This window comes from Cucurbita pepo, chromosome 20 (assembly GCF_057944985.1).
Source record: "Cucurbita pepo subsp. pepo isolate OVF chromosome 20, ASM5794498v1, whole genome shotgun sequence".
Classification (NCBI taxonomy): domain Eukaryota; kingdom Viridiplantae; phylum Streptophyta; class Magnoliopsida; order Cucurbitales; family Cucurbitaceae; genus Cucurbita; species Cucurbita pepo.
This window is the reverse complement of record NC_141817.1, coordinates 3,713,234-3,739,833: the sequence shown is the minus strand read 5'-3', so window position 1 is coordinate 3,739,833 and position 26,600 is coordinate 3,713,234. Positions and strand designations below refer to the sequence as shown.

At 35.9% G+C, this 26,600-nt stretch overlaps 2 protein-coding genes across 3 annotated transcripts; both read right to left on the bottom strand.

Moving 5' to 3' along the window:
- Positions 1-295: 295 nt before the first annotated feature.
- On the bottom strand, positions 296-9,236 carry LOC111782714 (LOW protein: exocyst complex component-like protein). 2 transcript variants are annotated; one of them, XM_023663508.2, is made up of 7 exons: positions 8,821-9,236; positions 6,156-6,250; positions 4,250-5,291; positions 3,286-3,810; positions 2,083-2,271; positions 996-1,132; positions 296-867 (listed from the first exon to the last, which is right to left on the bottom strand). In XM_023663508.2, the coding sequence occupies exons 1-7, from the start codon at positions 8,914-8,916 to the stop codon at positions 621-623; spliced, it is 2,331 nt and encodes a 776-aa protein (XP_023519276.1). In that variant the 5' UTR covers positions 8,917-9,236; the 3' UTR covers positions 296-620. The 2 variants fall into 2 exon arrangements, with proteins under 2 accessions (XP_023519276.1, XP_023519277.1); XM_023663509.2 differs by lacking the exon at positions 8,821-9,236 and having other exon boundaries at positions 6,065-6,204.
- Positions 9,237-10,552: 1,316 nt separating this feature from the next.
- On the bottom strand, positions 10,553-26,376 carry LOC111783039 (uncharacterized). The gene is made up of 16 exons (XM_087120647.1): positions 26,075-26,376; positions 25,772-25,816; positions 25,652-25,692; positions 25,485-25,566; positions 24,789-24,833; positions 23,989-24,045; positions 20,936-20,995; positions 20,721-20,848; positions 19,331-19,595; positions 19,164-19,230; positions 17,663-17,733; positions 17,493-17,582; positions 16,843-16,951; positions 13,420-13,511; positions 11,037-11,142; positions 10,553-10,871 (listed from the first exon to the last, which is right to left on the bottom strand). The coding sequence occupies exons 1-16, from the start codon at positions 26,198-26,200 to the stop codon at positions 10,783-10,785; spliced, it is 1,473 nt and encodes a 490-aa protein (XP_086976773.1). The 5' UTR covers positions 26,201-26,376; the 3' UTR covers positions 10,553-10,782.
- Between the last annotated feature and the right edge of the window lie 224 nt (positions 26,377-26,600).

The window sequence follows — 26,600 nt, the reverse complement described above, 5'->3', positions numbered from 1 at the left end:
AAATATTACGTCTTTAGAATGTAATTTTTCAAATATACCTTGAAATTGAGTGGCAAATGTTAATTAAATGTTTGACTAATAAATAAATAGGTAGAGGCAAGATCGAGCTAGATAACTTGACCTAAAGTAGAGGCAAGTTGGCTAAAGACGCAGATGATTGAGCATGCACGCATAAGCATCGTGTGCGCCCAAACAAGTTTGGATTACACACGAGTTGTGTTCGGTTGATCAAGACAAATCTCGCCTAAGGTCGAACAAAAATAATAATAATAATAATTATAATTATCAAAACACCTTAACAGAAAAAAATTACATTAAACCATGATATGTTGGACCTATGTTTCAAACATGTCTATGAACTGTGGATGATCATACTTCTCGTTTCTGGGAAAGATATGATCATTGGATAAATACAGCATGCAAATACATTAATAGTTTATTCATCACCACATTAAACATCAACAACTACACTACATCTACAATAAACACTATTACAAACCTTGTATTCTACAATCTCATACCTCAAAATCCGATCACGACTCCATCGGAAGCGATCTCTAAAGGTTGACAATGGCTAAAAATGAAGGGGGGTCAGCTTTTCACCCGCCCTCTTTTCGAAACTAGTTCTCGGAATCGGTGAGATCAGATGGACTCTCAAGCTCTCCCATACTTGCAGAGGCAAAAGACTCTGTAGATTCTAGTGTTGAAAGAGAGGAAGTAGTATCATCAGAATCCGAGTCGTCGTCGTCGTGGTGTAGAATAATGTGATCATCATCAATCTCAGAACTATCGGACCCGTCAGCTCCTAGTAGTTTGCTGATTGCAGACTTGGCAGTTTCAAGAAACCATTCATCCTCAGGGAGAGCACTAATCATACGTAGTAGTTCAGTTTTTCGATTCCTTTAAAAAGGCAGCATAGCAGCAAAAGAGAACGTGTGGCGTGTGTGCGCAAGTGCGTGAGCATATGTGAGAGAGATAGAGAGAGAAAGAGAGACCTTTGTGGATCAATGCCTCTATCAGAAAATGTCCTGATGGCACGAGCAATGATAGCAGATGCAATCTGATGGATTTGGCGAGACGGATAGCCAGCAAAACGTGCTATTTCAACCGTGAAGTGCATATCCAGAATTAGCTGCCAAGAGAAAGATGTTATGCACAGGTTCATTTTTCCTTTGAAGAAGAAAAAAACTCTCTATTTCATTGCTTATGAATGAAATTAGAGGGGGTAGTATTACTTTCTTATTCCTATTTTTTGTTTGTAGAAAGTTCTCAGATGAAGGGGTGAGATTAGCAGCCATTTCAAATTTTCTGGGAGTGTTCTGTGTTGCTTCAGGGTGCTGTCCACTCTTTTATGAACTTTTCTGTTCATATGCATCTCAAAACCGACCAAGCAAGGGTTAACGTTGTGGGATGCTATGTTGGGAATAGAGTGGTAATGACACTTTACTGAGTTGGAGAGGTGAAGGAGCAAACTGAAGCACTTCTTAAGTTTGGAAGAAAATCAGGCTTTGAGGGGAATTGATAGAAGCACGTATTCGCGCTTTCAGACAACGCGTCGAGGATTTTGAAGGGAGGTTGGCAAAGTCTATTTACCTTGTGAAAGAATAGTAAAACCCGAGTTAGAAGGGAGATACCTTACCGTGTTTTGTGGACAGTGATTTATAGAGGTTTTAATATTGCTGACAGACTGCAAAGGAAATTTCTATCTTGAACTATCTCCCCCTCGACATGGGAATGAATCCATGATCACTTGGTGGCTAAGTTCATCGTTTATTTTCAAGAAGTATGGTTACTCAATTACCCTCCCTAAGAAGGTTAATGACTGGCCGTTGGAGTCTATTGGGGACTCACTTTAAAAGGAAGGCTAAGATCCGCTGGGATCGTTCGATTAACACTACATTATGATCAACTTGGAAGGAAAGAAATCGAAGAATTTTTTAGAATGAAAATTTTTTGGAACTCTTTTGTCTATAGTATAGAGAACTTGGCTTCTTGGTGGTGCTTAAACTTGTTTAAGTTTGAAACTTTATGAATGATAAGAGATGTAGTTAAAGGCACTCAGGAGAGCCAGATGAGACATACCTGCTGCAAACCGACTGGCAGAAGATCGACTGAATCGTCTTCAAAAACGCCCCAAAACTCTTGGTCATCAGACAACCAGATAAGGAAGGTCTCTGTCAGCCTAGCAAGCAAAATCTTCTGTATCTTCTCTTTCCCAAGCAAGACATCTCCTGCAACAATTGCCAATTGTTGCAATTTTGCAAATAGTGCCTGCAATAATGCCAGAAATCACGTTCATAGCATGAAAACTGATATATCAACAGAGTAGTAAGTTCTTTTTTACACACACAAAAGAAGAGTTTGAAACAGGCAGAAGCCAGCAGTATGGCTGTGGATCATATTGCTGTTAATTCAGTCCCTGGCCATCAAATTGGATTAGAGAATGCTACTTTATCTCTTGTGAAGTTGGCCAAACCTTTGGCCTCTACTTATAATCTTACACAATTTAATTCCATGTTTATACTTGTAACAGCCCAAGGTCATTGCAAGTAGGTATTGTCTGCTTTGGCCCGTTACATATCGCTGTCAGCCTCACGGTTTTAAAACGCGTCTACTAGGGAGAGTTTTCTACGCCCTTATAAGGAATGTTTCGTTCTCCTCTCCAACCGATATAAGATCTCACAATCTACTCCTCTTAGGGGCCAGCGTCGTGTCTGGCTCCAATACCATTTGTAACAGCCCAAGGCCACCGCTAGTAAATATTGTCCATTTTGGCTCGTTACATATCGCCGTCAGCCTCACGGTTTTAAAACACATCTACTAGGGAGAGGTTTCCACACCCTTATAAAGAATGCTTCGTTCCTCTCTCCAACCGATGTAGGATCTCACAATACTGATAGCTTGAATTTCGAATTCTCTACACTCTGTACCATATACCGTAAATTTGGCGGATAATGAGTTGCAGCTCAAGGAACTTAGACAGTACAAATTTAGATAATTGATTATGTGGTTTAAGCCCAAACACCAAACTAAAGTGCATTAAAACAATGAAGAATGAAAAATAACAGCTCAGCCAAAATGTTTTTCCATGTCTATGATTACCAAGCCCAGATCCTATAACTTGTCGCCTAAAATGATCATCATATACAAACGAAGTATGATATTCGACGACGTGCAATCATATAAACATAATTTTCTCAATACATTTTAAGTAGTCATGGAAATCCAACACGCCTTAAGAATGCATCATAAACACGTCGATATTCTAACATAAAGGGATGATACCTGAAATGGAAGTGATGGATGAGGATTAGAACCCCAATGAAGATCCTGTTGTCCATCCCCACTTAAATAAATCCATGCATCTAATCTTGTTTTTCCTTCTCTTGAATATATGAAACCCAAAACATACTGCCGGCAGAAGTGATCTCTAAGCTTGTCAAATGATACTTGAAGATGGCGCTTCCAATCCTTCAGTTCAACAGAACTTCCAGAATTATACACAACAGTCTCAGTTGATTCATTCTTCTGGACTAATTCATCCTGCCGTTTCCAGACGGTCATCACAGCATCTGGTAAAAGTTCATCCATAATGGTAAATGCTATCCCAAGAATCGCTAACTTTTCGGAATCAGTTTCAACTCTGAAGGGTGTAGGCTCTTTTAATTCTGTAAGATTTTCATCATCCGAGGGGCCTGGTAGTGCTTTGCGTAAGGCGTCCATGTATTTATCAAACAACTGAGAAATTCTATTCAAGACGTTGCCTCCAAAATGAAAAACTGCTGATGATGTCAGCTGTTCCAATATATCCTATAAAAATTGCCATGTTCCAGTATCACATTGTCAGTTAATGAAAAAAGCACCAACTTACCAAATAAAGTAAAAATTGAATGGTCATTTCAGGAGTTTTTCCCTTCTACTTTGTATTACGCCTTCTTCAATCTCTCATTTTGTATTACTAAGAGTTTTTCAAATTCTGAAATAGTGGTGACTGGCCTGGTGAACAAAGGGCAAAGCTACAAAACCAAATGCTTTGAGGTCATGGGTTCAAACCAGAGGGATTCGGCTACCTATGATATTAAAAATTAGATAATTTTTTCAATGCTAAAATTATAAACGGGTGCATACTGCATAAGTTAGCAAAGCATCCAAAATTATTTTTAAAATAAATAGAAGCAATATGTAAAAAATCAAAAAGAACCAACACAATTTTCAGCAAGAACAATTTGAGTACGAATAACCAACTTACATCAACAATATGCATGAACTTCATCCCACTAACCACAAGCAAGCTATCCAAGGATGTCAAAAATGGAGACAATGGCGACGCAAAGCGAGATGATAATACAAAGTTGTCATCTGGTTCAGCCAAGTCAAGAATGCCTCTTCTAGCCCTTCGGAAGTTCAACTCGAGAACTTCTTCCATAAAAGACCGCAAGAGCACCAAAAGTAGCTTTGACAGTTTCAAGCCTTGTGTTTCCAATAATGAACAGTAATTAAGACTAGCATGTATGCATATGCTAGCTGCACGCAGAGCAGACACTGTCTCAGAAGATGGTGCATTCTCTTTCACCAATCGTACAAAGAATTCAATTTCACATTCAGCCCATTGAACAACTCGATTTGTGTAAATAGGATCATCACCAAAGATTGAAGCAGATTCTTTAGTAGCCAACGAAATTGCAGAAAATACAAGTTTACCCAAAGTAGCTGAAAATGTCTTCGGACAAGCAGCACATGAAGGAAGAAAAGTCGTGATGCTCCTTTGAAGACGAGACCCAAATGACTTGAGCAGTAATTGATGAGCCAAAGAACCTTTACCAAGTCTTAATAAACCAGATAAGGCCTTTCTAAGCTCACGAAGATTTACAAAAGGTTGTTCGGAAATTTCAATCAGTTGTTCCTCAAGCATTGCTTTGCGTGTCAAAAATGCAGATTTGTACGAGGACAATTCGGTTGAAATTTCCCCAGTTGTTTTGAGCTCCGGAGAGTTTCTCTCTTCTGCATCTAAAGCCTCCAGTGCTTCTTCTACCTTATGCTCAGCTAAAAGAATGTCAACATTCTCAAGAAATACCATATTGTGACCATCTTCCAATTTTGACAAGGAATCTTGAGGGTCATAAATTTTTGCCTCATCCTTAACTTCATCAGTGCCATCATTAGATTGGCTCCACTGTTCTAACTCGTGGCATACACCAGTCATTAGATCTTGCACTAGAATTCTTTGCGATGAAATATGTTTTTGTAACTCAACCAACTCATGTTCCATCTCCACAGCCTCTTCAGATATCCTGAATAACAGCCAAAATTAAGTCCTAGACTCGTGAATCTCCAACAAAAATGAGTGAAACTCAAATAACGTGCACCCTGGATTAAATATGAATAGCATTTAAGAACATCAGTAGAAAATGCAAACTGCCTTGAGGAAAACAAGGAATTATCTTCTTGTGGAAGAAGGACAGGAAACTTGCTAGAAACCGGCTAATGGATATCGTTACCAAGGATAGCCAAAGGTGGTATTAAATGTGCAAGATCAAATATAACAAGAGGGAGATGAGAATTTGAAATTATGCCATAGGATAGTGCCAACCAGGAGAAGCATGACGCTCATTTATTAAATTTCATCTGATGCTGTGAGGAGTTTGATCAAAGAAGAGGGTACCGAATCTAAAGTTTTGAACTTAACCAGAAGTTCTACGGGATTTTTTTTCCTTTTTCATAAGAAACATCAAAGGATCCAGAATAGTTACATTGAAAATCTGGAACTAAAGAGATTTTGTTAAATGGTTAAAAATCTGCTCACTTGCAAATTACCTGGATACGTGGTTGTACCTTAAATTTCTTTCTAAAAAATGATGGAACGCAATAAACCCAATACTATGAAGGTGTTTTGGGATTTTCTCGTAATCAAAGATTTTTTTCCAATGCACAGAACCTGAAAATTTAATTTCCTCTCATTTCTACATATGCCTTTCTTTTCACTAGCCACAGACTTGAAAACATAATGGCTTCAAAATTGTGAAGTAAACATGTGACATTGAAACTTTTTAAATGGATTACTAACCAGTTCCATAGTATAGTGCCAAAATGGCAGTTCATTACTTCAAAGAAGCCACTCTATAGTTTGTGAATATACTTGCTGGTCAGCTTGTTACCTTAGAAAAGCCAAATACTTGGTCTGCATATTGCCACATAAATTCTCCACAGCATCCTTTAAATCCATAAGTTCACAGCATAGCCTTCTAATTCCCTACACAGACACCATTTTCTTATATCAAAACCAGTACAAACTTTAAAAAAATGTAAACTTAAATTTAAAATGCAGAAATACACCAAAATACACCATTCAAACTAGTGTTTTAGTTTAATGAAAAGCTTACATTTATTGAGAAACAAATGAAAGAATACACGAACATCCAAGATGAAAGCCCACAAAAGGGAGTCAAACCACATGAAAGGGCTCTAGTTAAGAGAAATAAGACCTCGAGAATATTACAAACGAGCCTAGAAACGTGGGCCCAAACATCACTAGAAACACTCTCTCATCCTCAGAAGATTTTGTTGTTTCTATTGCCCCACAACTCTCACAAATTACCATACACCCAGGCCTGCACGGGTATAGTTTCCATTAACCATCCACTGTCAGGGATTAAGTAACTAATAGCTCTAAGCCTAATTCTTGTTGGTTGAAGCCCTTTTAGTTTTATGTATGGTATGGATGGCATAGGTTTGTGTTTTGACTCCTTTTGTGTTGGACTATTCTTTTTACAAGTTTGTTCATATTCTTTCCTTTTTCTCAATTAAAGCTTGGTTTTTCAGTTAATTATTTATTCTTTTGAAAGGTTGAACATAGAGGGAGGAATACTGTTGAATCTCTACAGTCTCCTAAGCTGTGATCATCAATGAATAACTAAGGGGGAGGTTTAAGGCATCTTGGAGCCTGTAGACAAGGGACTCCTCTCTCCTTTCCATTTTGCATTGGCGGTTCAGCGCTTTATTTAGTTGATCAATAATGGAATAAACGACAATCTGATTGAAGGGTTGTCTGTTGAATCTCAAGGTATTTAGATAAAAGATCTCCATTTTCTTGATTAAATTCTATACTTTTCAGTGATGGAAGAGAGGAAAATCCCTTAAGCTTTTCAACCTCATATAAACCTTTGAGGCCAGTCTCTGATCTTAAAATCAACCAAGTAAAATCAGTTGTGGCAGGTATCAATCTCAGAAAACCATCTTTGGGTAAGGAATTGGAGGATTGGGGTAAGCTTAAGAGATCTCATGACAATAGAAAGCATTCTATTCAGGAACAAAGACTTTGACAGCTTGAGTGCAGACGTGTACAATGATAAAAGGCTATCTTCTCTTTGTTGACTTAAGATGACCTGATCCTTCATTCTCAAAGTTCCAAAAAAGTGAAATTCTTGCTGGGGTCCTTAACTTTTGGTGAAATCAATGTATACAACAAAACCCAAAGAAAAAAATAATAATCTTCTTGCTGTCTCAACTCAGATTGTTGCTCAATATGTAGGAATAGCCAGGAAGATGCTCAGCATATTTTCGATTTTTGCTCATTTGTGAAAGTCATAAAATTAAAGCTTCTAGAAATCTCAACCTCTCATGGGTTTTCTCAAGATACTCTGAGTGTGACTAGTAAGTGATATTGTCAGGGTTCGCAGAACGACAGAAGCAACCAAATTCACTCTCGTGACATGATCGAAATTCGATCCACCACTTTGAGGAAAGAGATGAGACTCTCTACCCATCTGTACACAAACAAGAAATCACTCAGGACAAGAGGTGTCGACAACGTGAGTTTGACTGCATAGCTTTCGGCCTTCTTTCTTGATCCAACTTTATTACTCTGATTGACCTACTTACTGTTTGGGCTTGGTTCAGGATATCCTCCTTTGTTCAAAGCTTTCTACTCGAGTGAGGAAATGTGCAAACCTTCACAAACTTTTTTTTTTTTTTTTTTTTTTTTTTTTTGCCCAAATGAGAGGTATGCGGAGAGCGTCCTGACTTTTTCAATATAACTCGGGGCTATCGGTTCCGTTCTGTTCTCTCTCTCTCTCTACCTCTAGTTTTTTACCTAACTTAACAATCTTTTATGTCTGACCATATCAACATTGGGAAACCTAGCTTCCCTCCCTTTGAAGTGCATTTCTCATATCAGCTCTAAGGGTTATCTGGTTGGAACTCAAAAAACTGAAGAAAGTTTTGTGCAATTTTTATACCCTCTTGAAACACCTAGATTTAGACAAAAGAGCCTTCCAGAATCGAAAGAAGACTGAAGGGAAAATACAGGATGTTGTTGTTTATTACACATAAAAGATTCATAGGAACACAAACAAGCTAAATACGCCCAATATTCATGCATTAGCTTGAGTAGAATGTTGGAGAACGTGTTGGTTTTTCTCCGATTTCCGAGCAAGAAACTAGAATTATTACTACAGTTTTAGTCCCTTTTTCCCTTAGTTACATTTTTCGGCTACATTTATGAGCAAGTGTTGCAGCTAAGCTTTCCTTCCCACGCTAGTATGAAGTAATAGTTCAGTTCACGTTGTAGTTGAGATTTACATTTATCCACCAGATATTGTCAACACAAACAGATCAGAAACGAAAGACCAAAGAGAATTTTAAAGTTCGGCTAAACTAAAACATTAAGATCAGCACGGTAAGAACATGGACACAGAAATGAATACAAACGGAAACAATGAAACAACCCAAAATCTTAAATCTGCAGTAATTCAAAGAACAATAACAAGAACAACACTCCATTTTCCTGCAATGTATGAGGAGTAAGGAAGCAGAAGAACGAACCTGTTCAGTGTGGGATTGGTAGAGAGAATCAACCTTGGACTGCGGAATGATGCTCTCAATAGACGGGAAATCATCCTCTTCCTCGCTGCTCTCCATTCTTCCGTACTCAAACTCTGCTTCAAAACCCTCTCCAAGTGAGATTTGAATCGGAGGAAAAGCTGGGCAAAGAGTATCCGGAAATGGCGGCTGCTTACAGCCGATGGAGGATCCTGGAGTGTGTACCAAATTTCCGGTGGAAAAATTGGAGATGGATCAAAGGGTTGAGAGGAGAAGTTGCAGAATCTGTCTGGGTGGAGATTTTATGCTTACACTTTCGGAATTGATTTGATTTTTTAGTCTCGGGAATCACGAATGTTGATGAAGAACCAGTCTGGACTGTAATCCGAGCAAAAGCTCTCTTGGTGGAATAAAAATGGTAGCCCAATAATAAACTTGTTTTATACCACAAATTCCACTTTTATTTAATTTCCTCCTTAGAAAACAGTTAAAATAAATTTAGTCCTATAATTTGAAAAAAGAACAAGAAAAAATTAAAATTTTATCCTTATCAAATAGTAATAAATCTAGTATTATTCAATAAATAAATTATATATGATCTTTCATATGTTCGAGCACAAATTCATTTAATGCTAAATTACAAATTTTAGTCTATAAAACGTTTCATTTCTTATTCATATAATCTCCTAAACTTTCGGAAATGTTTAATTGATTCTTGAATTTTTTATATTTTTTATCTAATATATTTATGAAGTTTTAATTTTATATCTAATAAATCTAACCCTTTTAAAAATTAATTGTTTTATGTTAAATTTTGTATTTTAATAAATTTTATAGAATTTTTTTGAAATATTAATTATAAAGACAAAAATTTTAGGTTTACTTATTTGTTGCATTCAAAGTATAGCACATTTTAAGTAGTATTTCATTTTATTTCATGGAATCCAGTTCCGAGCCTAGCTAAGTAGCTAGTAGAAGCTATTCAAGGCATGGTAGCTGTTCTTGGATTCAACCTTCCCAGACTTAAAAACGCCTCTCTAAAAGCACATTCTAGAATATCCCTAGGCGTGGGTATTTACTTTCCCATGTTAGAGAAGGGGGAGGTTTGGAAACCGAAAAGGAAGACATGATCACTTTTTGCCAAAAGACTGATTTTCGATTTAACACCATGAAAAATAGGAAAATTTGAACCTATAAATTTAAACATGTCAGTTAAGCTATATTCATTTTAACTCAATAGTGTTATAAAATTTTTAATACTAGTGAATTATAAAAATTTTAATACTTGTGACCGAGTTCACCCTAGTTAAATTAATTAAGATAAATTCATTACACAACTAAAATTTATCGATGATACGTGTTTATCGTTTCAAACGCACATTTATTATTACATTTATAAAGAGTCCGTATAAATAGATAGTAGACTCATTAGTGATTATTTGAATGTATATCAATAAAATAAAATAAAAACATTACACAAATAGTATTTAATTTAAATTTTCTATCTATGATTATTTGCTATTTGCTACCAATTGTTGTTGTTTACCTAATCTGTAATAATACAAATCAGACAGATAACTTAAAAGCGCACACAGTGACACCTGACATGCCGCTTTTCCACACGCTTCCTCAAAATATTCCAATGCCTTTTGGATCTTTTTCAATTCACCTTTGAAAAAAGGCAAACCAATAACGATGATCCCATTGTTTGGAACCATAACAAGAGACATATATGGAGCATGAAGGTCCAAAGTACATATGGAATTAATGTTAACATAGGAATGAAGGTCCAAAATCAAGCGACATATATGGAGCAAACACACTGAACATGGTTTAAATTATAAAACAATGGAAGCAAAGTTGATGTCTATAAGTTTATGAAGTCAAAACCTATAACCTGGGAATCAACCTCTTTAGGAAATCCGAAGAATTCTCAAAGTTGAAGCAGAGCATTCTTTTGATTTGTTACGTGTAAGCAGCATCAGCAGATGAGGTGTCCATGTCGTTCAAACCGAGTTCCTCATTCTGTTCCCAGGACCGTTCGTATTCCTCATCTGTGAACATCACCAAAAATAAGTATCCACATGAAGAAAACTAGATCAAATCAAGATGCTAAGCTACTTGTAAGTCGTAAGCCAAAAAGATTATAATTGTGAAGAGTTAATTGCAGTTCAAATACTTGCAGCACGGCAGAGATGCAATTGTGAAAAGTCACTTACATGTTAACTGATGGTCATCTTTGATATCATCGGTCACTGGTGCAATAAACGAGTTTGCTAATGCATCATCAAGGATTAGAGTCCAAGGCTGTTCCAAACTCAAGAGCTGCAAGATGAGAAATTAGAAGAGAGGCCCAGAAGATTATTGATTATTGCTGTGACAGTGAATACACCCAAAACATGGAAAACAGTGTAGATTAGTATTTAAGTTTGTTAAAGTAAATACTGCAGAAGATGGTTTAAATTATATCTCTAGAACTGATTCGTTGTAGGAGCATTTTCATTCAAAGTGAATTTTACCGCAATGCGCTTGCCACCCCAGGAATGAAGTAACTGAAACTACTACGTTTTCTTAACTGTTTAACAACATATATCAGCTATGCGGATGCCCACAGAAGAGAACTTTCTTATAAAAATCTACCATATTGACTTGATGTTCAGATACAACCCTATTATATTCTCTCTCATGAATCTGCTTAAAGATGAACAGGATTCATGGTTGAGACCTCTAGCTCCAACAAGAACTTATGTGGTTCCTTTGATGGAAGATACAGCAGTCCTAATGCGCCTTTCCAGATTACTCCTTGTACAAATCCGGAAAGGTCTTTACCCAAGGAAGATCGAAGTTTTTTATGGGAGCTATGGTATGGTGGTCTCAACATAGCGATAGACTTAAAAAAAGATTCCCATACCTTAGAACGTCACCTAATTGCTGCATTATGTGCACAAAAGCTTCAGAAACACACAGCCATTGGTTTACCTACTGCACCTTTGCTAGAAAAGAATTTTCTGGGAGTTTAGGCTTTGCTGCATTTAGTTAGTCTTGGTTATTGCTGTATTATGATCATGAAAGCTTCAGAAACACACTGACATTGGCTTGCCTACTGCACCATTGCAAGATATAGCAATGGTACACACTGAACCTAATACAGGACCACACCTCACTAGGAAGCCGCTCAAAACCTCTAAAGATCCTATTGTTCCTTTCTCCCGAAGTCCCCAACTAATGGCACATAAGCCAGCTTGCATAAAACCCTTCCTTTCTCATGAAAAGGAGGATGGGGAAGGAGCTTCTCAATCATCTCTTTGCAGCCTCTATGGTTGGAAAAACCGAATCATCCAAACTCCTACAAAAACCAACTCCAAACTAAATAAGCAAAGTCACAAGCCCAAAGCATAAGATCCAGGCAGAGAATGCAATACAAAGGCCTCATAAAGTTGGGTAACCTCCTTGAAACCCTATCCATGGTGCTGATTCTTCCATGGAGAACCTGCTAGACAAAAAACTTAACCATCTTCAAAAATTTCACCATTCAGAACGAGGCAAAGGAAGAGTCACTAAGGGAAAAGGGTTCACTAAACCAAGGAAGAAGGATTTATACGAGAACCTCTCTAGGTTACCACAAATACGAACATTACTTCTCCCTAGGTTACCACAAAACTCCCCAAGCATCAATAGAAGATCCATAATATCCAGCATTTCCCTGCTCTTACAAAGAATTGATAGAAGATCGATAATACGCACAAAAATTCAGAAATCAGCCACAAGCCTTCAATAGCTTTTTTTTTTTTTTTTTTTTATCGGCTCCCTGCTCTTTTTCTCTTAACATAAAAGACATACATCCCAGTAATTGGTTAGCTACCCGTAAAGATTTCATCCACATCTCACAACTAGCACGTAAATTAAGAGGTGGCATACCCAACTGGTATGGGTGGTTGTAAACAAAACATTGGCAATTCCTCTCTTAGGGGCCTTCAATTAAGTATGTGAATGCTCTCAGGGGCAATTGCGTAATGAAAAATGTACAACATTCAAATAGTATTCATATTCCGTATTTTTCAAAAATGAAGTTTTTAAAAAATATTACCCACATTTTTCTTTTTTTTTTTTGTCTAAAACCCCATGTTATGTCAATTTGAAACTAAAATTTAGTTCAAATATCGAAATAGTGTATTGATCTATCTGTTATTATTTAAAATGACCCACGTGATAGTACCGGAATTACTGTAAAGCTATTGGTTTTCATTCCCCTATTCCTCTGTTTTATTAGTTTCTTGTTGGTTACCGAGATTAGTCTTTATTTTTACAGCAAACTTTCTTATAAATTTTACAGCAAGACTTTTATGTACATCCAGGTAAAACATGTTTACCTAGGATTAAAAGACTTGGTTGTAGCCTTTATATAGAGGTCCCTATATTGTAATTGAGGCATTATTCAAATAAAGATTGATTCAAGATTTCTCCAAGATTTGTGCTACATTATGTCCCATCTGAAGGGCAAGAAGAGCTGGCATTTTTTAAATTATTACTTACTATTAAAAAGCTACGTTCTAAATGCACCAACTTCATACACGAGGTACACATAAATCCATGATCATGTACCTTGGTTAGTCTTGTTTTGAAGTCCAGCCACTTGTTTCTTTTATTTTCATCAAGACTGTCTCCAAAAGTAAATCCATGCACTCTCTCTAGACCTGCATTGATGAAGATCGCTAGTAAGATCCTGTTGTGAATCCAGATTAGATTTCGAAGGATCAAAGTAAAAATGTAAAGCTAGCTCGTATTTCAAGCATTTATACGTGACTGAGGACTTTCTAATCAGATGTATAACAGACTGGATCAAAGAAATATGAGTTAAAAATCTTCTAGAAACTAAAAAAAATACAGCTTCAAAGTGGTTTTCCAGCATTTTACAAGGCAAGGGTAGGTTGTAAATCAATTTATGGGTGTAGACACTACGTCTACATTTTAAAAGATTGTAGTGGTTGGTTGTAAATATGTTAATTAGCTGTAATCATTAATGATTTTGTTTTATTCGTATCTTGATTGTTTTGATTGTTTTCTTTTATGTATTGAGCTTTTCTATAAATATAAGAGACAATTTAATTTATGTTTGAAAATCACAAAAGGAATGTAATATCCATGATGTTTACAAAAGATTTTCCCAATTTCAATGAGGGAGGTATAACTATAGGAAGCAAAACTATTAGATAGTTTACACCAAGATATAGCTTGGTAAACAACATTGTCCAAGAGCTTTGTACAAGTTTGTATCGTTTCTGTGAATACTCTTTGATTCCTTTCTTTCCCCCATATTCGAAAAGAAACCTATGATGAGGTTTTTCCAAAGTAGGGCATATGCATTCTTGAAGGGATGGTGTGTTAAGGTCATATCCAATAAATCCTTTACCACATAGAAATGTGAGATGCCATTTGAAGATATTGAGAATTTTTGTCCAAAAAATTTTGAGCACATGTGCATGCCATAAGTGGTTTTGTGTTTCATTGTCTTTCTTGGAGATAGAATGTAGAACATTTTTTCTAAAAAAAAGATTTCACTTGTGCTAATGGCTTAGGGTGATTTCCTTTCCATGTTTTCTTTGCTTGCTTTCTCTTTTTCCCCTATGTCCATCATCAAAGATTTTGTAAAGAAACCCTGTTAGCGCTAAGAGGTCATGTGAATGAGTCTGCTTCATTTGACAATACAACGGGGCAAGGTCTAGGTTTAATTCGGCCGATTCCGTAAGTTCGTTACCCTTTAGGTTCCTACCAAGCATCAGGTCCCAAAATTTGTTGACATCATTCCACGTTTCGTTGATTGTGACTCTTTTGCTACGAGAGAATCTATACAAAAGTGGATACCGCAGGGCTAGCATGGTGTTTTCAATCCATGGGACAGTCCATAATAACGTGCCTCCTCCATCACCCACTTTATGGCAAATTCGGTTGGTGATGAGGCTTTGATATTTTTTTATGTACTTCCATGGCTCTTTGAAGAAGATGGAGGGGTCTATTTTTACATGAGGGAGGGGGTCTATATATCTAATGATTGATCAATTAGAAGAAAATATTTTATTCCATTCAAATCTAGATGGTACCAGAGAAGGTTAACCCTAGTGTCCCAACAAAAATCCTAGTAGCCACGCTATAGAATCCCTAGCTACTAAGTTGCCAAAATTCTACCCACCGATTCTAAAGGGTGCAAATCTACTTCTAGTCGAACTATTTATGTTTGCAAGTGAAGTTGCTTGTGTTCAGGTGGCCATACATTTGCGTTCATGTGGCCGTTGGTCAGAGTTTGTTCACGGGAGAAGATGAGTGTTGTCTTCACAATTACTATCGTATGTTGCTGCAGAAACCCTAGCCTTGGCCATTTCCCATCCTCATGGGTTACTTTTGCCACTCCTCCAAACCTCTAATTCACGATTGTTGAACCGCCCTAGACCTATCTGTCGCTTCGCCAGACCTTATCATTGTTCTCTAAGTTCTGTTGGAGTCTTCCAATTTGCTTGTTGTCGCTTTCTGAGTTTCTTGAACCTCACCGTCACTCTAATCCCCAATTTGCTCATTTAACAGAGTTGCTCACCAGACTAGTTTTCGTTTTTCTATCCTCCACAAGTTTGCTCCAGTCATTCAAACAATTCAAGATCTAGTTGGGTTCAGTTCACGGTCTGGTTTGGTTCATTATTTGGGTAAGTTGGTAGGTGATTCGGTTCAAAATCTGGATTGGTTCAAATCTTGGTTGCATCACTACTTTTTTTTATATGTTGGTGGATTTCTATTCTTTTCTATTATCTCAATACCATGTCACAGGATCTCATTCATCAAACCCTCAATTCGCTAAAAACCAATTTATCATCAAATAATTCTTGTGTTCCCTAGACACAAACTGATGTATGCAAGTAGGAGAATTTTTCTTCTTAGGATGATCAAGTGAACTCAAGTACAAATAAGCCCCCTATTTTAAGGCTTGCTGGAAGAAACAAAGTTAAAGGCAAAACCAGACCAAATAATGAGGTAACCGGCTACTCAAGATAAAATAAAAACTATGCAGGGTTAAGATTACCCTCAAGAAAACAATCAAAATTTACAACAAAGGTCAAGGTTAATCCAAGAATCATACAAGATGGGCCCTAAATCACAAACATGTAATTATCCTCGAGCCTACTCTTGTCGCAGTTCTTCTCCGTGGATAATCAATTTTGGAACTTTGACCCTATGACTAGTTTGACTTCTTTCTTTGACTCGTACTTCCCCTCTTCCCCCATACTGCAATGAAAAAATTAGAATTGCAGTAGTTTTTTTTTGTCTATGGCAGGAAAAGAGCCATGGAAACGACTAAAGATTCAACTATTGTGTTGTTTTGTATTTTTCTGAACCAGACCTCGGATAGGATATTTAGACGTGCTAGGATGCTTGATGATCTCTACTATTTTGATGAACCTTTTGATAGTGATAAAAAACCTCAGACCTTTAGTAGTGTTGGTTCTCTTCCGGCTAAAAATCAAATTATGCTTTAGCATTGTAGGCTGGAACATCCTAGTTTTTTCTACCTCAAATATTTATTTCCCAATCTCTTTAAGGGAGTTGATTGTTCTCATTTTCATTATGAACGTACCTAAGCACTTATGGGAGAAGCTAAGAAATAGTGGGGTGTAAATGGGTCTTCACCATAAAACGTAATGTCCATCGTAATGTTAAATGATATAAAACAAAACTAGTTGCAAAAGGATTCAAACTTATGGGATCGATTATCGGTAAACTTTTGCCCCTATTGCTAAAATTAATTCCATCGTAGGCTTTCTTTTTAAAAATGCACAATAAAAAAATTAAGTAAAAATTTTAAATATGAAAAGTGATAGTAACAAAACAGTGAGAGAGTGAAAGTTAAACAATGAGAGCTTATTTTATTTAGGCATTCATAGGCAGTTTTGTTGACCATTTAAGACTTTTAAACAGAGACTCAGAGGCAGTACACGAAAAATGACGCAAAACAATACAATACTGCAGATTAAATATACTTACTTTCACTTATCTTTGTGATTAAACCTTCAACAGTGGTAACAATTCCCCCAAGAGTGCCACTAGTCAGCTCCAAGTCAAGATCTGGGACTTTCACACTTGCAGTATCTGACTGGTAAAAAAACATAACTTCGTCAAACTATATGTTCCAACTTACATGATATACAAGCACTGGTCACTTCAGTCTCATGCCCGGAACTCAGTCCTATTATATTTCCTTTTGTCATTTTTTAAAGAAACAGAACTTTATCAATATAATGAAATATATAAAAAGAGGAGAGCCTCCATTGAGGACAATGAAGGTTACAGAAAGGTCCTCCAATCCAATTAGCACATATATCATAAAATGAGCAAGTACAGAACACATTTTTAAACCTACACCATGTGGTAGATGTAATGTTTATATGGTTTAAAAGAAAAATAAACTTTTTTCTAACCAACTTTTTAATGATATTTGAGCTACTAACTATTGAACTACTAAAAAAGCCTAACAAGGCAACACCCCCAAAATAATCTATACAAATTAAAATATTCAAAAGCACAAGATAGCAAACATGCTACGACATTGTACAAAAAGGTAGCCCCCTTATCACCATACTTTAAAAAAAAAAAAGCATTCCAACCAGAAACAATTTCATCAACAGTTAACAAACCTTTATCAAATCTCGACTGAGATCTTTAACATTCTTTACACAAAGACTAATTATCTTTCCTTTTTCAGGGATTCGCCCACCAGGCTTCAGCTGCATAACAAGATCATAATTATCATCACAACTCAAACAAGCAGGTCAAAAGGTGCAGTATAGGCAAAGTTAAGACATACCTCAGAACTACGGTAACCACAAGCATCACAAGTAGTTGCCATGACAATCACTTCTTGGAAGTAGGGAATTTCTGTATTTTGTTAAGTCTTAATGTATTTGTGTAGGAGACTTCTCGATAAAATTAAATAAAACCCAGATAAAAAGTCTCTCTAGTACACAAAAGATCAAATGCTCACTAGATTAATGGGCAGTAGATCAACCATTCGGAAACTAGTAAAGTAAGGGGGCTGGGGAAAAAAATTAAAGGAATTCTACTCTTTCAAATTTTGCATGTGAGGAATTAAAGCAATAACTACAAAACCAGCTTCTACTGCCTTTTGCACAAAAAAGTGCACCTTTCCTGAGATTTCCACCTGTCTCAAATTCTTTTATCAGAACATAATTGCAAAGAAGCTGTTGCTCTATAGAATTTTTTTCTTTTTTAGATGACTTCATTGGTGAGTCTCAATAATATATCATATATGTGCACTTGCAGGCTTTAAATTGTACTCAAGAATGGGTTGCGTTTGTCTGGCCCCTCAATGTATCAAAACATCTAACTTAAACCAAGCTAGATGAATTCTCCCTTTTATGATAAAGAAAGAGGCTTGTGGCATGCTTGCTATTGTGTTATTTTGTGGGGAGTGTGGCTCAAGAAGAATAGTAGAATTTTTAGCATTGGGGAAGTCGATGGAGGAAGTTCGGGAGGTGTGAGGCTTAGGCATTTGTTTGGGCTACCGTTAATTGACTTTTTGTAATTTTCAGCTTGATGTGATTCTTTTAGATCGGAGTATATTCATGTAGCTAGTTGTGGACTCCTTTTGTGGATTTTTCTTCCTTTTTTTTCTTTTTTTTTTGGGGGGGGGGGGGGGGGGGGGGGGGGGTATCCCCATGTATATTCTTCATTTATCTCAATGAAAACTAGGTTTCTTACCAGAAAAACAAACAAACAAAAATGTTAAACCAAGACAGGCTTCTGACAAAATTACCTTCAAAATGAAAATAACAAATTTCCTAGGTATAATACCTGCGCATGCCCTTATTACCAGCAGAATTGAGATTCTATAACAGATGCATGAGAGAATAATAGTTTGGAGTCGAAGTTTTGGACTTTAGTTTACTGTGTAATTAACAAAATTATAATATTGACATTGCTTCATCTCATATTTGGAGAGACAAGTAGACTAGGACTTCAGATTTCTTACAAGCAGAGTTCAAATTTGCAAACAAAAAAATAATGATAATAATAAAATGAGGTTCGAAGATCATATTCACAAAAAAATCATTAAAAGAGTTACAAACAGTTAAAGCATATAGATATAATCATGAAATTACAATGTTCATTCATAAAGATGTAATTAATCCTCAGGTCCAAGAATTAATGAGTTCCATCAATTATTTTAAGATCTTGTTCTTTTTTCTGGTTTTCTTTTCTTCTATTTATTTTTTTCACTCCATGTGGGAATTTGTATTCTTTAAACGTCTTTCTTTTCATTCAGAATTCAAGAATGATAAGGATACTAGTTACAAACATTCGAGTCTCACACCCAACTGCACAAGCTCCACATGTAGATGGGAAAGTCATCACCTATCAAATGAAAGCACACATCAACCGTTTATCATGGGTAGAAGCAAACTTCAAAACACAATAAAGAGCGGAAAAACAGAAACTTAAACAATTCCATTACTTCTTCTGGTGCAGTGTAACGAAACAAGGCCTCAGCAATCTCTGCACTGTTACTTTGAGCTATTGCCCGATGGCCAGCCGCTGCTCCTACAGATCCATGTGCCTCTCCTCTAACTTGATTAGAAGCATCAACTCCACTTGTTGATACTCCACCCTCAGCTTCTTCAGATTGGGATGATTCAACGTAATAACCCAATGATGCTTGTTGTTCTGGACTCCGCTCATAAAACTTGATACTTAATGATGGATCTTTGGATGGTGCAAATCTAAAAGTAATCATCCTCACAGCCATAAGATATGCATTCTTAAATGCTTTTAAATTAAAAAAATTAAAATCTATAAAGTCTCTAATATATTAAAAAGAAGGAATATGCAATAATTATTTTTTACCCTTTTGTCTATTCTGAAATTGAAAAAAAATCAATTATATTATTTTGTATTTTCCGAATTGAATAGTACCAATTAACGACACCGTCTATACCGGTTGATATGAACCAAGACATCTCACTCATGCAATATGAACTTTAAAGAAAATGTGAGAAAAAAATGTTATTCAAATTACCACAAGATACACTCAAGTTCCAATTCATGTCACATTATTGAAGAATCATGCTTAAAATATTCTAGGATGGTTACAAATTTGGGTGGATGATAATCTAAAGTTATGGTGTTTCAGACTTTTTTACTTACTTTAAGGTATAGTGACTAATTATGGTCATAAAATATGAATGTTACAACTCTTGCACTGACTCATGGAAAGGTTTCATTTTGAGGCTATATAAAGCCATGTACGTTGATGGAAAAACATTAGTTAGTCATAGATATTTGTATTCATTTTGATGATGGAAAAAAAAAACGTTCTCAAATTATAGACATAAAGTAAGAAAGCGTATTTTTCTTCCAAAAAATGCATACAAAGCGTATTTTTCTTTCAAAAAAGTGCACACTCTAATTTCCAGCAGATCTTATCACATAGAAAATTGATCCTTTGGAATCGAAGTAACATTTAGACAATACCATTCTCAATTTTATATATGTAACTAGCTAGCAATTTGTAGTCATATGCGAGGACGATTCCTACAAGATGTTAAATTTTTAAACAGTTTACATTTGAGGCTTTGATAGAAACTTTTGTTTGGTTTAACTGTTAAATAACTACAATAAGGAATTCAATTGACTTATATAATACATATAAAACTTATGATAAACTTATAACATATATTAATTTTCTTTATATAACTTTAGTAATTGAATTGATGAAATTCATTTAATTTGTCTTCAAGGAGAAACAAATTAAAAGTACAATGTTTAATACAAAAAACTAAATGTAGAAGTAGAAGACTACGCTTGACCTTAAAATCAGAAAATTATAGCTCAAGTTCATCACTTACGGGTTCTCAATGAAGCTGTTTCCAGCTGGATCATCCAAGATGAAGGAGAAAGATGAATCTCCTATGGCACATGCTTTCAGTTTCAGGAGAAACTTGTCTATTGCTTCAGCAGTCTGAGGATCCACCTTCTACAAAACCCAGAAGATGCAACATAAATATAAAGATGCCCACATATGACAAATTGACAATCAAAGGATAAAAGCACAATTACATACCCTACGTTCCTCTTGAAGGGATGCCAATCCATCTATGGCTCGTACCAATATACCTTCCACCTAAATAATTATCACACATGAAGAGTGGTTTGTAATTTAGCTCACCTATCTTGAAGAAAGGGGAAGTAAAGAACATTGTAAACTAATATATGATTATGAAAGAAGAAACTCTAAAGTTCCATTCACCCCATATAGGAGCCCTAAACTAATAGAGTGTAAAATTATAATAAAAGACAAAAGAAGTAAAATATTGAAACACATGTCAATATAAATGATGTAGGAAACGTGTCATAGCTGACTAAAAAGTATCAAGAGTTCTAACATGAGATGACACAAATAAAAATCAGAAAATTAAGTAGACAATTGAACTCATGCATGGGTAATCATATCCTTCTCACTGCCCTTATTGGTGCCTAAGAATTAATCGTGCATTATGAATCAACTAATTGGAAGAAGTCTTCAATATAGACCAGAACAAAACAAAGAAAAGAATCCCATTCTCACAGTACATGTTCCTAGAGTTTTTTTTCTTTTTTTTAAGGAGAGAAATTTTATTGAAGAATGAAATAACAGGAATTTAGTGGGTCCCAACACCAAAAGGTGAATTACAGGAAAGATCTTCAATTACAAATCAATGAGGATAGGCTATAATCTCTAAAGGGGTGTGTGTTTTTACACCAATGCATAGCATGAAATCAAATCAAATCAAATCAAATCCAAAAAGCTACCGAAGGTTGAGAAAACATCCCTGAAAATCCCTGCATCAAAAGAAAACTCAGTGTATATTCAAACTTTTCCGTACCATGAAAACGGTGGCCCCAAAAACTGAAGCAAAGATACCAGATATGTTGAAGCAACTATCATTGTTTCCCATTAACGATATGAAAAGTTACAATGGACAAAGAGATGGCAAGAATACTCAGTGTGAAAAAACATCACACAACAAGATGGAGAGATGATGAGAGGAGGCATTCTCCTTTGTAAGCAAAAATGATCAGCGATATTAGTTCCACTGTGACTAAGTTCCCATAAGAAAAAAATTATTTCCTTTTTTTCTATGAAAAAACAAGCGTTCATTGAGAAAAGAAGAAAGAATACACAGGCATCCAAAAAATGAAGCTACTAAAAGAAAGGCCTCTAGTCCTGTAACATAAGACCTATTGAGTCATTATAAAAAACCTTCATCACCAAAGCCCAAAGTGAAACATGAAATCTAACAAGGGAAAAAACGTCTCTAGGATCCCTTTCCAACCTCTAAACACTATTAGAACCAATAGATTACTCACATTAGAACCAACAGTATGAACTAAGTTGTTCATAAGAGATTTTACCAAAAACACTTTAGTGCACATAAGACAATTGGTCAAAGAAAATGGGATAGACTAGACCATTCAATCACCTCTAATTCATTAAGATTTTGACACAAGATTAAAATCACATGGCACTTGGAAACAAACCCAAGCCTGTACAACCGAACATTTAGGGCCAGTAAATTAACGAAAAAGCATCGGAAGATATATAGCAATAACCCCACATTTTGCCAAGAATCGTGCCAAAAGGATGTATTAACCCATTACCCAGGCATCTAAACACAGCTAGACACAATTTAACACCAAGGGACTTTTACAGATTCTCTCAATATGTGTAGCCATAAACAGTTATACACTGATGGATAATATTTGCCAACAATAATATTGCACCATTGAGCATCTTATTCATGTAAAAATCTCCAAAACCACTTTGATAAAAGAGCCATATTTCGAAATTAAAAATTCTCAATACTCAAGCCGCCCAAAAGTTAAGGAAGCTGAGTTTTCTCCCCGTCAATGTTATGCATACCACCGTCTCCTCTAGAACCTTCCCAGAAAAAATCTCTGATGATTCTCTTCTTGTCTACTGTTTGTGCAACCTTAGTTGGTAATTTAGACAACGAGAGATAATAAGTGGGCATGCTATAAAGAGTAGATTCAATAAGCATATATTGTCCGCATTTCAAAATAAGTGTATATCCAACTAGTGGAGTTTATGCTGATTTTTTTTTTATAACAGGCTGCCAAAAAGAATAGAGTTTAGTGTTCCCCCCAATTAAGCACCAAGATTAGGAGACAGCCAAGAACCTCATCTACAACCAAAGTTCAGCGTCAACCAATCCAGATCTGCCTCACTAATGTGTACTCCCAAAATCTCACTGTTGCTAAAATTAATATTCAGACCAGAAGCAAACTCAAAGATCTTGATAAGCTCAAAAAGATTACTCGAAGCAATCAACATACAAACAAATCAGTGCATGTTTTCTTCTTCTACTTTTTGGTGCCTTCTCATCAAATAATCAATAGAACATTCCCACTGGAGACAACATTAAATTTCCAAGGCACTTCACATGACAGACCAGATCTATTAAATTGAACTACATAAACAATATGCACCCAAGGAAATTATCACATTATTTATATAAAATAAGCTACTTCATCAAAAACAATGCTGGATAGAACAAAGATCCTGCCTAAAGAAGTTATAGAATGACTTTCCAGCTCACATCAATGATAAGGGTACAAACAAGATGGGAAAAGAACAATGAAAATAAATTAATGTTTAAAAAAATTTAATTACGGATTGCACACTGGGAGGAAGCCATATGAACAAAACGAACTCGAACCTCATCATAAAATCTCGGAAACCCTTGAAATACTCTACACTTTCTCTTCTATCGAACTGACAATCTATAAAACTGCCTCCATTAAGTCTACCTCAATTCTCGAAAGGATGACTCAGAAAGCTACTCTAACTATAGTTTACTCTAACTATAGTTGTAGTAACAAAAGAAATGCAAACAAGCAAAGCAAAGTAGCATGCCCAATTACATGGCCTCATACAAATACAACATAAGAAAACCAACACAAATTTATAATAATTAAAACAGAAAAAACGCCTCAAGGCTACAACACGGGTAGCATTCCACACAAACAGACCCACAAGACATAACAAGCCAGAGAACAGAAAGAGCAAATATATAAAACAGATAAGCAATATGGAGTAGGAGGTTGAGGAGTTACGGTTGATAGAGTTCCACGTTGAGCCTCGGCTGGAATCTCAAAATCCAATTCAGGGATCTGCTCACAGGAATATACAATTATGGTCATATAGCTGAAAGATCTCATATTAAAAGTTCGAGAGTGCCCATACTAGCCAGAGCAATTTACTAAGCTGCCTGTAGCATCTTTTAACCCAACCCATGAATTACCCTAACATCTTGACATCTTTGTAGTTGTATCTATTTATTGTTTTCATTGTTTTCTGAAGTAGTTCTTCACATGCATTCATTAACCCTCTTTAAAATATGTAATTGTAAGATATTGCGGTTCCAAGCTAATACATTAAAATAATAATAATTTAAAATAAAAAAGGAGTGGAAACATTAGAATAAGAAGTAACTTCCTGAAAAGCTTCTTATATTATAAAACAAGAGAAAGTTGCAATCTTTTTTTTTTTTTTTTTTTTTTTCCTGATAAGAGACAATTTCATTCATGAGTGGAATTTACGAGAGGGATGTATAATCCATGGTGTTTACAAAAGACCTTCCCAATTTGCAGTGAGAGAGGTATAACTATAGAAAGTAAAAATATTAGACAGTTTACACCCAGATATATATTAGGTTGTAAAAATTATTGGATAGATTAGGTTGTCTTTAGAAAAAAAAATTTGGAGAACATGTCCAAACAATGCTGAATATCATCAATATATTAACTACCTATGGTGGGGGCCGGCACAGGCAGAGTTAACAGCTTAAGAAAAAAAGGTTAACCTTGTTAATTCATAGTATAAATATGGGTAAATGTAAGACTGCATGTCGTACCTTAATAATGGCAGATTCAGATTTCACCACTTGTCGATTGAGCGTCTGCATAAATAATGACCGAATTAGAAATCTGAGTAAACTCGCAACAAGATGCAAGTTTGAACATGGAACAAAATATCCATAATTAAAAGGCTAGGACTCTGATCATAAGAACACATTAAGAACAATGGCCTAAGATCGAGAAAAAGGTATTTTCAGAGCTGAAAATATGCTGCCACATTTTTTGTATGACAAACCAAGATAGGAAGACATAGTTGATAATTACAAAAGGCCATGCCATGAAGAGGTTTGTAACGATATCTCAAACCTCCTCCCAAGACCCCTCAAAAGTCCCAATTTGTCACTCACATGATACTTCACCAGGAAAAAAGAATGATGGGTAATTAATGGAAGAGCATAACAATTTTTACCAGTCAAATGATCGGCATTCATTTTGTAATTAATGGAACAAAACATAACACAAAAAATAGTTAAGAAGGCACCCTGTAAGGTCAAGAAGATATCTCTTCGAAAATAATCTTATTAGCCAAATAATATCTTGAAGAAATCTTCGATTGCACAAGCAGATAAATAATATATAATAAACGTTTAAAATATTGGGTTGTAGCAGCTTCTTCTGATCCTCCTCAGTGAAACATATAAAGAGAAATGGAAATATATCCCGCAAACATGATCTAATTCAATAAAAATAACCTTCTGGTCGCCAGCATGAACCTCCAAAGAGTAGCAACAGCCTCGTGGCTGGATCTCACCAGCAAACTGGACTTCATTGTTCCTAAAAGAAATCAAAGGCAACTCAATATCAATTATCACAGGGAACCATCATATTCCCAAAGAGAATTTCATGACTAACATTTTACCTCTCACCACAATGTGGACACTCAAAGGCCGACAATAAGATCTGCAGTAAGATTCACATCTCCATAAGGCTTCAAAAAGACGGCCAAGCACTATTGAAAACGCCGTAAAAATAAGAATACCTTTCTGAAGTTCGGAATTAAAGTTAACAGAAATCTTGTTGTCCCCTGCAAATGCAAAGCAGACAACTTAACAAGCTGTAAACAAACACACCTAAACGATGCTGAAAACCACAAATATCTTCAGTTTTTATTAAGGTAATGAACCAGAGGACTCTCAAACTTCTCTATCCCAACTAAAAAAACAAGCAATCACAAATCAAATCTCGAATTAAGCTGCTGAATGCAGCGGAAAACAGAAACAGAATTTCGTAATCGTAAGGGCAAAAATTGCGAGAAAATGAAAGGCAGAAATGACGCAAATACGTTTTCGTGACAGCGCATGCAAAGGCTTTCTACTTCGTAGCGAGGAACATCGGCGTCTTCGTCTGCAACTACTGCTTCAACGACCGACTGCACGTCCAAAACTTTCTCTGCATCTTTTGCAGCCATTACTGTCAAGTGGATGAGTTCCTTCACTTGTTTTGGCGGCCAAGGGTTGCTTCGGTTGCTCTGAGTTTGACGGCCGGCAGAGCTCTTCGGTTCTTGTTATGGAGGCGTAAAGAGTGTTTCAGAAGAGGCTCGAAAATTCCTGCGCTTCTCCCTCGTCTTTGCTGGGACTTCTATTTTTTTTTAAGGTTAAATTTTATAATATGTGGTTTTCTAAATAAAAATTTTAAAAAAAAATATATTAAAATAATAATGATAATTAAATAATTTTAAAACAAAACAAAAAAACAAATTATTTCAAAGGCACCTAGTTCTACCCACCTTGCATGTTTCTTGGTCGTACCAGCGCATGCAACGACTCGATGGTTCGGTAAAAGAAAGGAAAATCCATAAACCGACCCCA

What these genes read in the sequence shown, in the direction of transcription:
- LOC111782714 (XM_023663508.2), bottom strand. Translation starts at nt 8,916, where the DNA reads ATGGAGAGCAGCGAGGAAGAGGATGATTTCCCGTCTATTGAGAGCATC. An exon ending in ACCAATCCCACACTGAACAG is followed by an intron (nt 6,251 to 8,820) that starts GTTCGTTCTTCT and finishes GTGTCTGTGTAG; the next exon opens with GGAATTAGAAGGCTATGCTG. An exon ending in AGAGGCATTGATCCACAAAG is followed by an intron (nt 868 to 995) that starts GTCTCTCTTTCT and finishes ACGTATGATTAG; the next exon opens with TGCTCTCCCTGAGGATGAAT.
- LOC111783039 (XM_087120647.1), bottom strand. Translation starts at nt 26,200, where the DNA reads ATGGCTGCAAAAGATGCAGAGAAAGTTTTGGACGTGCAGTCGGTCGTT. An exon ending in TGTCCACATTGTGGTGAGAG is followed by an intron (nt 25,567 to 25,651) that starts GTAAAATGTTAG and finishes GATTTCTTTTAG; the next exon opens with GAACAATGAAGTCCAGTTTG. An exon ending in AACGTGGAACTCTATCAACC is followed by an intron (nt 20,996 to 23,988) that starts GTAACTCCTCAA and finishes ATAATTATTTAG; the next exon opens with GTGGAAGGTATATTGGTACG.